This window comes from Pelobates fuscus, chromosome 7 (genome assembly GCF_036172605.1).
Source record: "Pelobates fuscus isolate aPelFus1 chromosome 7, aPelFus1.pri, whole genome shotgun sequence".
NCBI classification, from domain to species: domain Eukaryota; kingdom Metazoa; phylum Chordata; class Amphibia; order Anura; family Pelobatidae; genus Pelobates; species Pelobates fuscus.
The window spans coordinates 161742529-161757505 of NC_086323.1; the positions used below are offsets into that span (position 1 = coordinate 161742529).

At 41.9% G+C, this 14977-nt stretch overlaps 1 protein-coding gene across 1 annotated transcript in view; it reads left to right on the plus strand.

The window, feature by feature from the left end:
* The window catches only part of ACOX2 (acyl-CoA oxidase 2), an 81498-nt gene extending 69955 nt beyond the window's left edge, over positions 1-11543 (plus strand). The window contains exons 11-14 of the mRNA XM_063426862.1: positions 5038-5143; positions 7811-8028; positions 8108-8240; positions 10940-11543. Coding sequence (XP_063282932.1) covers positions 5038-5143; positions 7811-8028; positions 8108-8240; positions 10940-11002 — 520 coding nt within the window. The 3' untranslated portion in view covers positions 11003-11543. The remainder of the gene's footprint in view (positions 1-5037; positions 5144-7810; positions 8029-8107; positions 8241-10939) is intronic.
* Positions 11544-14977: the final 3434 nt, after the last annotated feature.

Here is a 14977-nt window from a genome sequence, read left to right on the forward strand (position 1 = left end):
TGCAAAAGATTTAATATGCCCATTTTGAAAAGCCAGGATATGGATGCCATAAGAGAGAAGTTTGATAGGACCAGTTATAAAGACTGTAGGCTTTTCATGCCACGGCTGCAGTCTAGGAGCAAAACAGCAGGTTTCAGACCTTTCATAAAATTGCAGGTTTAAAATCAGGACATTTGTCTTTGAGTGTGTCATATTAGAAACCTGTTTCTCCTCTCATTTCCTAAAAGATAATAATAGTTCACTTAATAGAGAAAAGATAAATTAATTTATATAATGCTGAAACTGATGAGTCCCAGCTAGTTTCCATGAAAAGTCCAGTCCAAGTCCTAGATCATAAGGACTGTAAAGTTTATATGTTACTGGACTCCGGGCCGGCGCTACCATAAGGCGGCACAGGCGGCCTCCTTAGGGTGCTTCGGCCCGGGAGGCGCAAATATCCAGTTGACCGGCCGGAGAGAAGTGCACAGTATTCCTCTCCTGACGGTAAATTACTGTAGTGTGGCAGAGCGGCAGTACCTCCGCAGTCTGGTGCAGGAGGAGAGGGCGCGCAAGTGAGCTCTGATTCAGATCCACATTTCCTGTATAGCTCCCTCGCACGCCCTGTAGAGGTCCAGGGAGCTGGAATATGACATTATATTCCAGCTCCCAGGACCTTTACAGGGCGCGCAAGGGAGCTATACAGGAAATGCGGATCTTGATCAGAGCTCACTCAAAGGAGCACTGCGGCAGCCCACTGGAACCCAGGCTGTGGATCCACTCCAGGTCTCCAAGAGGTAGGGAGACTGGGTAGATTGAAAAGAGTGTGTGTGTCTTACAATACTGCCCCTGTTCCCTTACCCCCATTATGTGCCCTACCCGCTTATACTGTTCCATTCCCCCAGTACCCCACAATGCTGCCTCCCATCCCCCCTCCCACAATACTGTTCCTTCCCCCGACAATAGCCCTCGTCCCCCATAATGCTGCACTGTCCCTCAAAACTGTTCCAATCCTCCCACCATAGCCCCAGTCCCCCACAATGCTGCTCTACCTCCCATAATACCACTCCTGCCCCCCATACTGTCCCTATCCCACACAACTAAAGCACAGTTACACAAAAAGGGGCTGGTGGGCAAGTAAGAAACTCAGGGGGGGTTTAAGAAACTAAAGGTGGATATAATACACTAAAGGGGGTGTAACACACTCAGGGATACTCACATGCAAGAGGGAATATGTAACACTAAAGAGGGTGCTGGCGGGCGGCGGGCAGCCGGCGAGGGAGCACTTCCTCTGAGCACTCTGCTCAGCTCCCTCGCGCGCCTCAGAGTGAGGCTGGGAGCCGGAATATGACATCATATTCCGGCTCCCAGCCTCACTCTGCGGCGCGCGAGGGAACTGAGCAGACAGCTCAGGGGAAAGTGCTCCCTCGCCGCCCGCCCGTCCAGCAGACAGCACTGCCCAGCAGACAGCAGCCTGCACGCCCGGCCAGCGTGTCTGTTAGCCGCAAGGCTAACAAGGTGTTTGGGGGCGGCTTTTTCTTGCCGCCCCCTGGAAAATGCCGCCCAAGGCAAATGCCTTGTTTGCCTCGCGGCTAAAACGTCCCTGCCCCCACCCCAATGCAGAGGCGGACGTAAAGTAGAGAGGGCTCTGGTGCATGAATTATTTTGGGCAAGAGGGGGCAAAAGGTAGATCCCCATCTGTCATGCAACTCCAACAATGCTTTGACAGCTGGGGCGCTACCATTTTCCCATGCATGCAGGGTTGTATTTAGCACTGAGCAGTATTTGTGTGTTTGAGTGTAAGCATGTTTTTGTATGGAGTATGTTTGTGTGAATGTAGAGGTGTGTTTGTATGTGGAGATGGCATTCAAATGCAAGTATGCATTTATGTGTAGTGTTGGTTTATGAATACACTGGTGTGTTTATATATAATTTTGTTGTTTAAAAAAAGGTGTGTTTATATGTAGTGTTGAAGTGCTCCTTTGAGTGAGCTCTGATCCAGATCCACATTTCCTGTATAGCTCCCTCGCACGCCCTGTAGAGGTCCAGGGAGCTGGAATATGACATTATATTCCAGCTCCCAGGACCTTTACAGGGCGCGCAAGGGAGCTATACAGGAAATGCGGATCTGGATCAGAGCTCACTCAAAGGAGCACTGCGGCAGCCCACTGGAACCCAGGCTGTGGATCCACTCCAGGTCTCCAAAAGGTAGGGAGACTGGGTAGATTGAAAAGAGTGTGTGTGTCTTACAATACTGCCCCTGTTCCCTTACCCCCATTATGCTGCCCTACCCGCTCATACTGTTCCATTCCCCCAGTACCCCACAATGCTGCCTCCCATCCCCCCTCCCACAATACTGTTCCTTCCCCCGACAATAGCCCTCGTCCCCCATAATGCTGCACTGTCCCTCAAAACTGTTCCAATCCTCCCACCATAGCCCCAGTCCCCCACAATGCTGCTCTACCTCCCATAATACCACTCCTGCCCCCCATACTGTCCCTATCCCACACAACTAAAGCACAGTTACACAAAAAGGGGCTGGTGGGCAAGTAAGAAACTCAGGGGGGGTTTAAGAAACTAAAGGGGGATATAATACACTAAAGGGGGTGTAACACACTCAGGGATACTCACATGCAAGAGGGAATATGTAACACTAAAGAGGGTGCTGGCGGGCGGCGGGCAGCCGGCGAGGGAGCACTTCCTCTGAGCACTCTGCTCAGCTCCCTCGCGCGCCTCAGAGTGAGGCTGGGAGCCGGAATATGACATCATATTCCGGCTCCCAGCCTCACTCTGCGGCGCGCGATGGAGCTGAGCAGACAGCTCAGGGGAAAGTGCTCCCTCGCCGCCCGCCCGTCCAGCAGACAGCACTGCCCAGCAGACAGCAGCCTGCACGCCCGGCCAGCGTGTCTGTTAGCCGCAAGGCTAACAAGGTATTTGCCTGGGCGTTTGGGGGCGGCTTTTTTTTGCCGCCCCCTGGAAAATGCCGCCCAAGGCAAATGCCTTGTTTGCCTCGCGGCTAAAACGTCCCTGCCCCCACCCCAACGCAGAGGCGGACGTAAAGTAGAGAGGGCTCTGGTGCATGAATTATTTTGGGCAAGAGGGGGCAAAAGGTAGATCCCCATCTGTCATGCAACTCCAACAATGCTTTGACAGCTGGGGCGCTACCATTTTACCATGCATGCAGGGTTGTATTTAGCACTGAGCAGTATTTGTGTGTTTGAGTGTAAGCATGTTTTTGTATGGAGTATGTTTGTGTGAATGTAGATGTGTGTTTGTATGTGGAGATGGCATTCAAATGCAAGTATGCATTTATGTGTAGTGTTGGTTTATGAATACACTGGTGTGTTTATATATAATTTTGTTGTTTAAAAAAAGAGGTGTGTTTATATGTAGTGTTGAAGTTTGAATGCAGGTCTGTATTTGCGTGTAGTGTTGAATGCTGAGATGTATGCACAAACACACACACACACACACACTGTGATACACATACACACAGAAACACTTGCAGATACACAGATATACACAATCATACAGATGCAGCTATACAGACACATATAAACACACTGACACACACACATACAGACACACAAACTGGCACGTATGCAGACACACAGATGCACACACTGACATACACGCAGATACACTGACAACATACAGATACACAGACACACTCAATGACAACATACAGACACACAGATACATAACCTGACAAATGCAGATACAAACACTGACACACATGCAGATACACACATTGGCTACATACAGATACATGCACAGGTATACACACACAGATACATACATACTGACAACATACAGATACACACTGACACACACAGACACTGTGACAGATATACTGACACTGTGACAGACATACATACTGACACATACACAGACATACTGACTGACATACCGACATACATACAGACACACAAACTGACACACACAGACATACTGACACACACAGACATACTGACACACACAGACATACTGACACACAGACAAACATACTGACACAAACAGACAGACATACTGACACACAGACAAACATACTGACACACAGACAAACATACTGACACACACCCACAGACATACTGACACACAGACAGACACTCTTCAGTTTCCTACCTTTGAAAGAGGCTTTATTTCCTGGGGTCCAGTGTGCTGGCTGGGGTAGTTGGGAGTTGGGGGTCTGGCTCTCCTTGCTCCCCCTCCTCACTGGATGCTGGCTCAGCAGCCTCCCGCGCGGCCCAATGTCTTTGAGGTGGGAGGAAGTGATTCGCGGATGTCACTTCCTCCCATGCAGCCGTTAAGCAAGGGCCCGGTCGTGCTGTTAGTGTGCGGGCCCCGGTGCAGCCGCAATACTAGCACCGTGGGCCCATTAGGTAGGGAAATAATAAAAAATTAATAATAATTATTGCAGGCGGCGGAGCCCACGGGGCAGCTGCTTTGGGCCCCCCATGAGTAACTGGGCCCAGGGCAGCTGCCCCGTTTGCCCCTCCTTAAAGACGGCCCTGCCTACCCCCAAAAAACATAAGGAAACAGTGGTTACATATGTGGCATCCCCAAATAACTCATCGCCAAGCACCCAATCTGTTAAAATGGCAATGTAATTTGTTGCATGAGTTCCGTGCTATCTCTACTTTACATTTTAGCAGGTTGTTTCAAAGTTGGTCCTAGTTGGGCACATGGAACTCTACTAACCAATCAGTCTGTAGAAGTATGGTCTGGGAAGGCCAGCCTGGGTTTCCTGGTTACCCTGTGTTCCAACAAGCACAGGGTGACTTAGACATAAGAGGGGACTGCAAAAATTAACAAAGGAGTCCCCCATGAGTCCGTCATGGCCTCCCTCCAAAACTCAAACCTAAATCCATGTGTCCCCATTATCAGGGAGCCGCCGTGACAGACACACATTAAAACACAAAATCTGTAACCTCATGTTTCCAGCTCTGATCAACTGATGTATATAATATCTCAGAGAACTTTAAAATCTGTTATAAGATATAGTACATAATTTGCTACAAATACTTGGGAAATTAACATTTATTTAAATGCTTTTTCTAGACTCATTGCAGCAGCTGCACATAAATTGCAAAGCTTGGTCCAGTCTGGCAGTGAGCAGTATCTGGCATGGAATAACACATCGGTGGAGCTGGTGACGGCCTCTATAGTAAGTATACATTAGCTTCATGAAGTTTTGGTGTATAGATCATGTCCCTGCAGTCTCACTGCTCAATTCACTGCCATTGAGGAGTTAAATTACTTTGTTTATATAGCCCTAGGAACACCTGCCTGCATGTGACACAGTTTTCTTAATAAACACTTCCTGTAAAGAATCATCTAATGTTTATACTTCCTTTATTGCAAATACTGTTTAATTTAGAATATCTGATATGTTGTCCGGTAACAAGCTTGCTAGAACCTGGACCATCTTGCATGTCATTACATTTCAGTATACAGAGAAGGAGATACAAACCTATAAAGTAAGTTACATTTGATTGAAAGTGAAACCATTTTTCTTTTTAATGCAGGATGTGTCAGTCATAGCCAGAGGAGTTGTGGGTAGGGCTGCATTAACAGAAACAAAAATGTAACTCCTAAATGGCAGATAATTGAGCAATGAAACTTCAGAGGCATGATCTTTACACTAAAACTGCTTCATTAAGCTAGAGTTGTTTTCGTGACTATAGTGTCCAAAGGTTCAGATCTGGCATGTCTGGCATGTTAAACTTGTGAACAAATTTACTTTGTATTTGTCCCTATGCCCTCGTTATACCGGTAGGACTTTATACCCTCAGCACAAGGCACCTTTGTGACTGGTTACATGGGTCTTAATGCAGCACTGTCACTTTGTGGGGTTTTGTTTATGAATAATTAAATTTTGGCCCTGTATTTTCCCTCATTTTGATATTTTTTTCAATTCACAGTGTTTTTTTCTACATATAAGAGAAACTACTTTGTTCTTATTTTTGCATTATCTTTCGCAATATTTGGCAAGATACAGTTACAATTGTTAATGTTATTTATCCAAAATCCATCAGTCGAAAGAAGTGCAAACTGCAGATATCATTGACACAGGAAAACAAAATGGTGGTGCCCAGATATTGAAATCCATTGCAAGAAAAAAAACCCATAATAAGTATAAATAAAGGCTGGGAGTATAATTATTAATATGCAATGGGATAAAATGAGACAAGCTTGGCTGCTTTAACTAGCCAGCCACCACAAATCCATTTGAATGCACTCTTATCCTCCAAGACAAATTAGACATGAAACTTTTTGACTGCAGTTGCGCTCCATACTGGGGGATAAAACTGTGCTATGGCAGCTGGTGAAACATGAAGGGAAGAGGGTGCTTAATTTAAATAAATTACAGCAGGAATATCTGGTCTGTCTATGTAAAGAAAGTGAAGCAGCTGGTGTCCATTGCCTAGCCCAGGGATATGTTTGGCTAATTACTTCAGGTATGTGGACTAATTCACGGGGAAGGAGAGCTGGGGTCTGTGTTAGGAGTTGCAGGCTAGCAAGATAGTTTATCTATGGGACAGCTCCAATCACCAGAGTTTCCTGGGTTGGCACCAATCAGTGTCACCATTCGCAGAATAGAATGGCTGGCAGAGATAAAGGCAGATTTTTTCAAATCAAATTATTATGAATAAAAAAAACAAAAAAAATGACTTTGCAAAGTTGTACAAGCATGTCAAACAACATTGAAAAAAGCCTTTTGATCCCAATGGTCCCAATGGTTTTTCTGGCCAATACTCCACCGCTTTGTTTTCCTGACACTATAGTGATCCTTTAATGAGAGTTCATCCCAAATCATAGTGGTAAATCTACTAAACATTGAACACTATTCAATGTTTAGTAGAAATAAAGGTGTTTTCATCTCTACATTTGCTAAATGGTGTTTTGTGGGTTTTTAATTTAATTTGGTTGGGGTAACCAAAGACCCACATGTCCTTGCGGTGGCAACCTTTGTAAAAGAAATGGCATGGGTGTTGTTAATAGGGATTTTTAAAATGGTTATTTTGGTTCAGTTACAGACAAAGAGTAATTTTTTTTAATCATTTCACCCACTGAACTAACCCATGTGCCCACTTAAAGTAGTGTTGATTATGACAGTGTTGAAATATAAATTACTGCACATATATCTTTGAAGATTAAAGGAACACTGTGGGCAATGTAATTACCCCATCGTACTGAAGAATTCATACTCATAGTATCTGGATTCCCCTGGCATCATCCTTCTTTTGAGTATGAAGGACATGTGTAAAACTCTGCCTGTTCCATGCCTCCAGTACTGGCCTGGCTGTAGAGGCCAGGGATTCTTATTTAATGTTAATCTGCTTGATAATGGTTTAAAGCTGAATGGTCAGTGCCAGGGAACTCCGGGCATTATAACCAAGTCAATGAGATGAAATAGTTCTAGAGCCAATAGTGTTTAAGCCATGTTTTAAATATTATTAACAACAGACAAAAAAACTAAGTAGTGATATGAAAAGTACAAAACATAACTAAGTATAATGCCCTGCTCAGGAAAAGATCTAATAGAAGTCAAGCAAAAACTAATAGATCAGAAAATATATGGCAATGGCTGCTACATCAACTCTCAATGACCAGTGGGCACCAGGAAGGGGGGGAGCAAAAACAAGCAAAACAACTAAACTAAACCACAAGAGAGGCATCCGAGCATAAACATAATATAAATGTAAGAACATTTAAAAAAATAAATCATAACAGTGTGGGCAGCAAAGAGTAAAATGCAATAGCACTAATAACACATTAAATGTTCTAACATTGTGTAATTCTGATTGGACAATACTGCACTGTTTTCCAGGCTCATACGCACTACATGACAGTGAAAATTTTTGTTGATGCACTGAATTCGGTTTCAACAGAACCAGAAATCCAGAAGGCATTAAAGAGTCTCTGTGACTTGTACGCACTGCATGGAATATTTACCAATGCTGGAGATTTCCTACAGGATGGATATTTGTCTGGAAAACAACTGGATATGGTGACAACAGCCTACCTTAACCTCTTGCCTGTGATCCGGTGAGATTCCAAAATGTAAAAGTACTGAAATAAATGAATTCCTCACTACTGCCACATCTCATGCAATCCTGTTTTACAGGAAGGACGCAGTTCTTTTAGTAGATGCTTTTGACTACACGGATGCAGAGCTACTATCAGCAATTGGCAGTTATGATGGAAATGTCTATCACAACCTTCTAGAATGTGTTCAGAAAAATCCAGATAACAAGAAGGTACATTTTATATTGGAATTTTATTTTACACAATAAAAAACATACAGTGAGGGGAAAAAAGTATTTGATCCCCTGCTGATTTTGAACGTTTGCCCACTGACAAAGAAATTATCAGTCTATGATTTTAAAGGTAGGTGTATTTTAACAGGGAGAGACAGAATAACAAAAAGAAAATCCAGAAAAATGCATGTCAAAAAAGTTATAAATTGATTTGCATGTCAATGAGTGAAATAAGTATTTAACCCGTTCGACTTAGTACTTGGTGGCAAAACCCTGATGGCAATCACACAAGTTAGACATTTCTTGTAGTTGGCCACCAGGTTTGCACACATCTCAGAAAGGATTTTGTCCCATTTGACCCATTTTCAATGCCCTGGCTGAGGTAAGGAGGTTCTCACCCAAAATGTTACCGTACATGACCCGGTCCATCGTCCCTTTGATGCGGTGCAGTTGCCCCTTAGCAGAAAAACACCCCAAAGCATAATGTTTCCACCTCCATGTTAGACGGTGGGGATGGTGTTCTTGGGGTCATAGGCAGCATTCCTTCCTCCTCCAAACACAGCGAGTTGATGCCAAAGAGCTTGATTTTGGTGTAATCTGACCACAACACTTTCACCCAGTTCTCCTCTGAATCATTCAGATGTTCCTGTACATGTGCTTTCTTAAGCAGGGGGACCTTGCGGGCGCTGCAGGGTTTCACAACGTAGTGTGTTACCAATTGTTTTCTTGGCAACTATTGTCTCAGCTGCCATGAGATAATTAACAAGATCCTCCCATGTAGTGCTGGGCTGATACCTCACCGTTCTCATGATCATTGAAACTCCACGAGGTGAGATCTTGCATGGAGCACCAGACCGAGGGAGACTGATGTTGTTTTGTGTTTCTTCCATTTGCAAATAATGCACCAACTGTTGTCACCTTCTCACCAAGCTGCTTGGCAATGGCCTTGTAGCCCATTCCAGCCTTGTGTAAGTTAACAATCCTGTCCCTGACATCCTTGGACAGAGAGTTTGGAATCTGATTGATTGCTTTAAGAGAGTGTACCTAATTCAGCCTGTATAAAAGACACCTGGGAGCCAAATATCTTGCTGATTGATAGGGGATCAAATACTTATTTCACTCATTGACATGCAAATCAATTTATAATTTTTTTGACGTGTTTTTCTGGATGTATTTTTTTTTTTTGTTATTCTGACTCTCACTGTTAAAATACACCTAACATTAAACTTTGTCAGTGGGGAAACAGCAGGGGATCAAATACTTTTTCCCCTCACTCTATGCCATTTTAGGTAAAAAAACAAACCAAACCAAAAAACAACAAACATTCATGGACCTTACATCCAACTTTCTGTAAGCATGATATGAGGGTTGATAGTAATTTAGAAAATGCCACCCATCAAAATGCCATGTGGTGAATTAGCATCAGACAGAAGGGCAACAGTGTCAAAATTCTGTACATTAGATGCTGCTGAGAGACTGCTGTTAATGGACCAACTAGAAAAAGAAAAAATTCTACTTTTTTTACATTCACAACTAGAGATTCTGTGGTGTGATAAAATGTGGTTACCTTGCATTGAATGTATTCAGAGAACAAATACATATCATAACACATTGTCTCTGTACTGGGGTGAAAAGGTATATGAAGCAAAATTGTTTATATATATATATATATATAGCTTAATAACTAGTAGACTGAGGTGTTTATGTTTTTTTTTGTGTGGCATGTTGAAGTTATGAGTTTTAGAGAAAAAAAAAGGGTAAATGAGAACATCAGGAAGTAATATAGGGATATTTAAACTGAACAATTGGAAACCGAAGCTGCATAGTGACTTGACTGCTTTTATTCAACAATATTGGAATTTATTAGTACATAAATGGTAGCTCGATGTGCGGATATAAAGTGCAAGAAAAGGAAAAAAAAATGTTCCATAACATTTATACAAATAACTATTTTGTATTATTTAGACACTACTAATTATGTAAAGGAACACTCCAAGTACCATGACCATCACAGCTTGCTGTAGTGTTTATGGTGCAAGGAGTGTCCTGCATCCGCAAAGAGTAACTTGTCGTTTCAGATACGTCTGACAACTTACCAGGGTTCCGCTGGGCACCAGCAGCAGCAGTCTGTTTCTTCAGAATCAGGTTTGCACCATTAAACAGGGCTATGATTATTGACTGAGAGAATCAGTGGAGTGCTTTCAGCCAATGAGACTGGCCTTGGATTGGTCAGGCTTGGTTCATTGTGGACATCCAGCTTCTCCAACAAGAGAAGCTGGGTCTACAGTGTAGGTGCCCGGGGACCCAGATAAGTTGTCAAACCGTTGTAAAATAGTTCGATAAATTACTTTCTCAGAGCAAATTAGCACCATAACCACTACAGCATGATGCTTGAAAAATTCCCTTAAGCTTAAAATGTATATAACTGTTAGTATGATGACACTTTAAAAAAAAATCTCTCACACTTTGATGAACAACTATTATTCCTACAAATAGTTTGTAACAATTTAGGTTTCAGCCTTATGCTTAATAAAGTGTGGTCTGGATGGGGAAGGAATACATTCATTTTGTTTGTTCTCATCTAGGAGAAATTGACAGATAATCAGTAAAAAGGTAGGTGGGTAAATTCTGACCCACCTATGTTTAACTGATAAGAGTCAACGATGGACATTTTTAATCATACTTTTTTGTTTCTTTAGGTTAATCCTATGTTTGAGAGTCACCTGAAGCCTTACTTTCAAATTGCCGAAGCAAAGCTGTAAAAAACAAGCAGTTTATGAAGCGGTTAATTCTGCAAATTAACATAGTGTACATGGCATTGTAATATATCTTGCAGGATGTTTATGTACATTAACAAAATAATAATTTAGATTTAATTTTAGCCAACTGAATAATGTGTCAATCTTACCTTATTCTTTGTACGTGAAACACTAAATCTTTTATTTACAAGAAATGACTTCAAAATTAAAGTAGCATTTGGAGCCTCCATTCACAGGGATTTAAATACATTTGTAAAAAAATAAAATTAAAATAAGCAAATGAAAGCGGGTCTATTAAATGAAAAAAACTAAGAAAGTAAAGCAATATATTTGCATATTTAAAATTACACAAAACCAAACTCTTTAGTAACAAACATTAAACATTGAATTCTGCATTTATTAAATTTAAAATAAAACTTCAATAAGACTGGATTTTGAATACTGCAGTTTTTTAGTTTATTGAATTCGATTGTTTGACTTGATAATGGCCTGGTAGGGTCAAAACGTTGCTGCTTTTACAACAATAAAGCTGATATTTGTGTTATCCCGGAGTGCCTGAACTGTTATTTATTCTGCATGTCTTGGAAGGGAGGCTTGACCAGCCCTAGCTTCAGAGCATCTGGGTTATTTGGTAAGTGTGTTACCCAGTATGGCTCTACTATTAATATACAAGGGGCATAAAGAAATGAAAAACCAAAGGAACAAAAAAACAGAGTCGCTTTAAGAGGAGATGCTGGGCTGAGTATATACAGTGGGTTTTCCTCAATGCAACTACATAGGCCAAGCAATGGTTCACCGTTTTTTCCTATGTATTTTACAATTAAGCATAACTATAATAATGTGTTTATACATTTCTTGCATCACAATTAGCTTATAATCCATGATATAGTTATAAAAAAAAAACTTTATTTTTTGTACTATATAGTAATGAAGAGTAACCTTTGCACAGAAAATCCATCATAAGCTAGGGGTCTAATCCAAGGTGCTCCAAAGTAAGATCCAGCTGTAGAACTGCACTAATCATGTTGCCTTGTTGGTCTAAGCTAGCATTTTCCAATTGGTGTTCCGCCACAACATTGGGGTTCCGCCACAATTTGCCCATCGGATGGCCCAAGCACTTAGGGCCACCTGATGGGTATCACTAAACAGGGGCCCGGTCAGGCGCTGCGGCCGTTTAAGACCGTGACCAGGCCCCTGCAGTATCGGATGCTGGGGTTAGTGACAGCCAGCTGCAACACACCAGAGATCAGCCAGCAGCCTCAGCCTCCAGCCCCAGTCAGTAGCCATCAGCCTCAGCCAGCAGTACACCAACAGCTAGCAGCCACCAGCCTCAGCCGCCAGCACACAAGCCAGCAGCACTCCAACAGCCACCAGCCAGCAGCCAACAGCACACAAGCAAGTCAGCCTCCTGAAAAGAAAAAATAACCCAACAGGAAGGTGGCTATAAATATAAACATTATTACCTGTGTGCATGTGTGTCAAGGTGTGCATGTGTCACTGTGGGTATGTGAACCTGTGTGTCAGTGTGTGTATCTGTGTATTTATGTAAGTGCCAGTGTGTGTATATCTGTGTATCTATGTGTCAGTGTATCTGTCAATGTGTGTATCTGAGTGTGTATGTGCCAGTGGTTGTATGTGCCAGTATGTGTGTGTATCTGTGTGTCAGTGTGTGTATCTGTGTGTCAGTGTGTGTATCTGTGCTTGCGTGTTTGTGTATCTGTGTGCCAGTGTGTGTATTTGAGTGTGTGTGTGTATGTGCCAGTCTATATCTGTGTGTCAACATATCTGTCAGTGTGTGTATCGGAGTGTGTATATGTGTATCAGTGTGTGCATGTGCCAATGTGTTTATTTAAATGTTTGTGTGTATGTGCCAGTGTGTGTGTATTTGTGCCAGTATGTGTGTATCTGTGTGCCACTATGTGCCAGTGTGTGTGTTTCTGTGTGTCAGAGACACACACACACAGATACACCTTGACACACATACACACAGATACACACACTTTGACACACTGATATACATACACACACACAGATACACACTGTGTGTCAAGGTGTGTGTACCTGTGTGTCAAGGTGTGTGTATCTGTGTGTCTGATACATATATACACACACACACACACACAGATACACAGATAAACACTGGCACATACAAACACAGATACACACACCAGCACATTACAAAAAGGGTTGTGCAACGGCACAAAAGGGATTTTTCTTTTGGGAGGGGTCCACGATGTTGATACACTATGTCAATGTTTTCCACCGAAAAAAATGATTGGGAACCCCTGGTATAAGCTGTCAAAGCACCATGAGAGTTGTATTTCTACAGCAGCGAATAAACAATTTGGTCATCCTTCCTTTAAGCCAAGATGTATGGGCAATATAGTTTATAAACACTACTACTTAAGCACCACAGAGTAAGAATTCTGTATTCTGTCACTGAGTGATAAAATATTACTGTAGTGTTTCTCAACCTTTTATGTGCAGCTTAAAATAATTCCTAAGTACTCCTGCCTCGAGAAAGTAATTTATATTGCTTTCAATTCCAAATGAAACGTGTAGATACTGACACTATTTAAGTTACTTCCATATTGGAGAACAAGCCTAATTAATGGCAGTAAATAATATTTTTAAAACAAATATGACATACTGCGAAAATTGTGTATGTAAGGAGGAGTATAAACTATTAATCTGAAGTATAAAAAGCAAAATGAAAACAGTACACACAACAGTAACACACAGAGGACATTGACACAAACACATCTACACACAGAGGAAATGGACATGGGCACACACATTTACACACAGAGAAAACTGACACAGACATATAGCTCTGAGATAAAATATAGAAGACTAAATCAGAAAACAGAACCTTATTTTTATGTATTGGGCACTTGTTATTATTGCGCAGTTATTGGATACTTTGTACAAGAACTACATTGCATCACCACTGCTCAAGCAGTGACCAACCGGGTCAAAATTTAACAGGATATGTCACCAAGCACTAGTGTGATGCTGTGGATACCATCTGGAGTAAACCAGGACTCCTACATATGTTACAATTTGGCATTTTGGAGGGAAGTACAAGTTAGTGTAAATAATTGCAATTTACTCAATTTGTATATAGATTTTCCAAATGTTTGTTGATTGCCTACATTATTTGGTTTGGTTATTACTTACTGTATTTTAAACACCCAGAACTCTAAATACAAATACTGCCTAGCTAATAAGCTGAGCTCCCACCACATCTAAAACCAGCCAAAGTCAGTGTGAGGTTGGCCTGGCCCATAAACTCGTCCTTCTCAGCTTCCCAGGATCCAATGCGTGGATTGCCTCAGAAGATGATGTAATTGTGTCAGATACCACCAGAGAGAGTTTGGAATGGGGTAATGCATCCACCTGTCATCCCAGTGGTGAGGAGGATATCCAATTTGGCGAGTTCGGCTGTTGGTGAAGACTGCCTAACTTGTATAAATAGACACCCGTCTCTGCGCGATTATTTTGAGCTGCTTCTGGTGTACCCCTTGCTTTTGGTGTGCGTACCACAGGTTGTAAAACAAGGGATTGAATATATATTGAACCTAACCTAGCAAAATGATCATTATATTTTGATTGAAATCTAAGGCAAATCTGTCTTTTAGTTTGAACCCCGATATACAACAAACTAATATTAATGTTAAAAAGAAAGACCAGCTAAGAACTGCATATTTGCATTTGTTTTATTAGAATATTTCAAGCAGGGATCACATATGTTAAATAATTAACCAGGATTAAAAAAAAATAACAATCTTGACACTGAGCTTGCATATTTAAATCTGATCTAAACAAACAAAATTAAAAAACACCAAAAAAATACAAAACATTTCCACTGAAATTTGAGGCCCAGATTTTTACGCATAGAACTATATATTTTTTTAGATAAGTTATATTCTGGGAAACAGACTCGCCACATCAGTAATCACAACCTGCACTCTGATA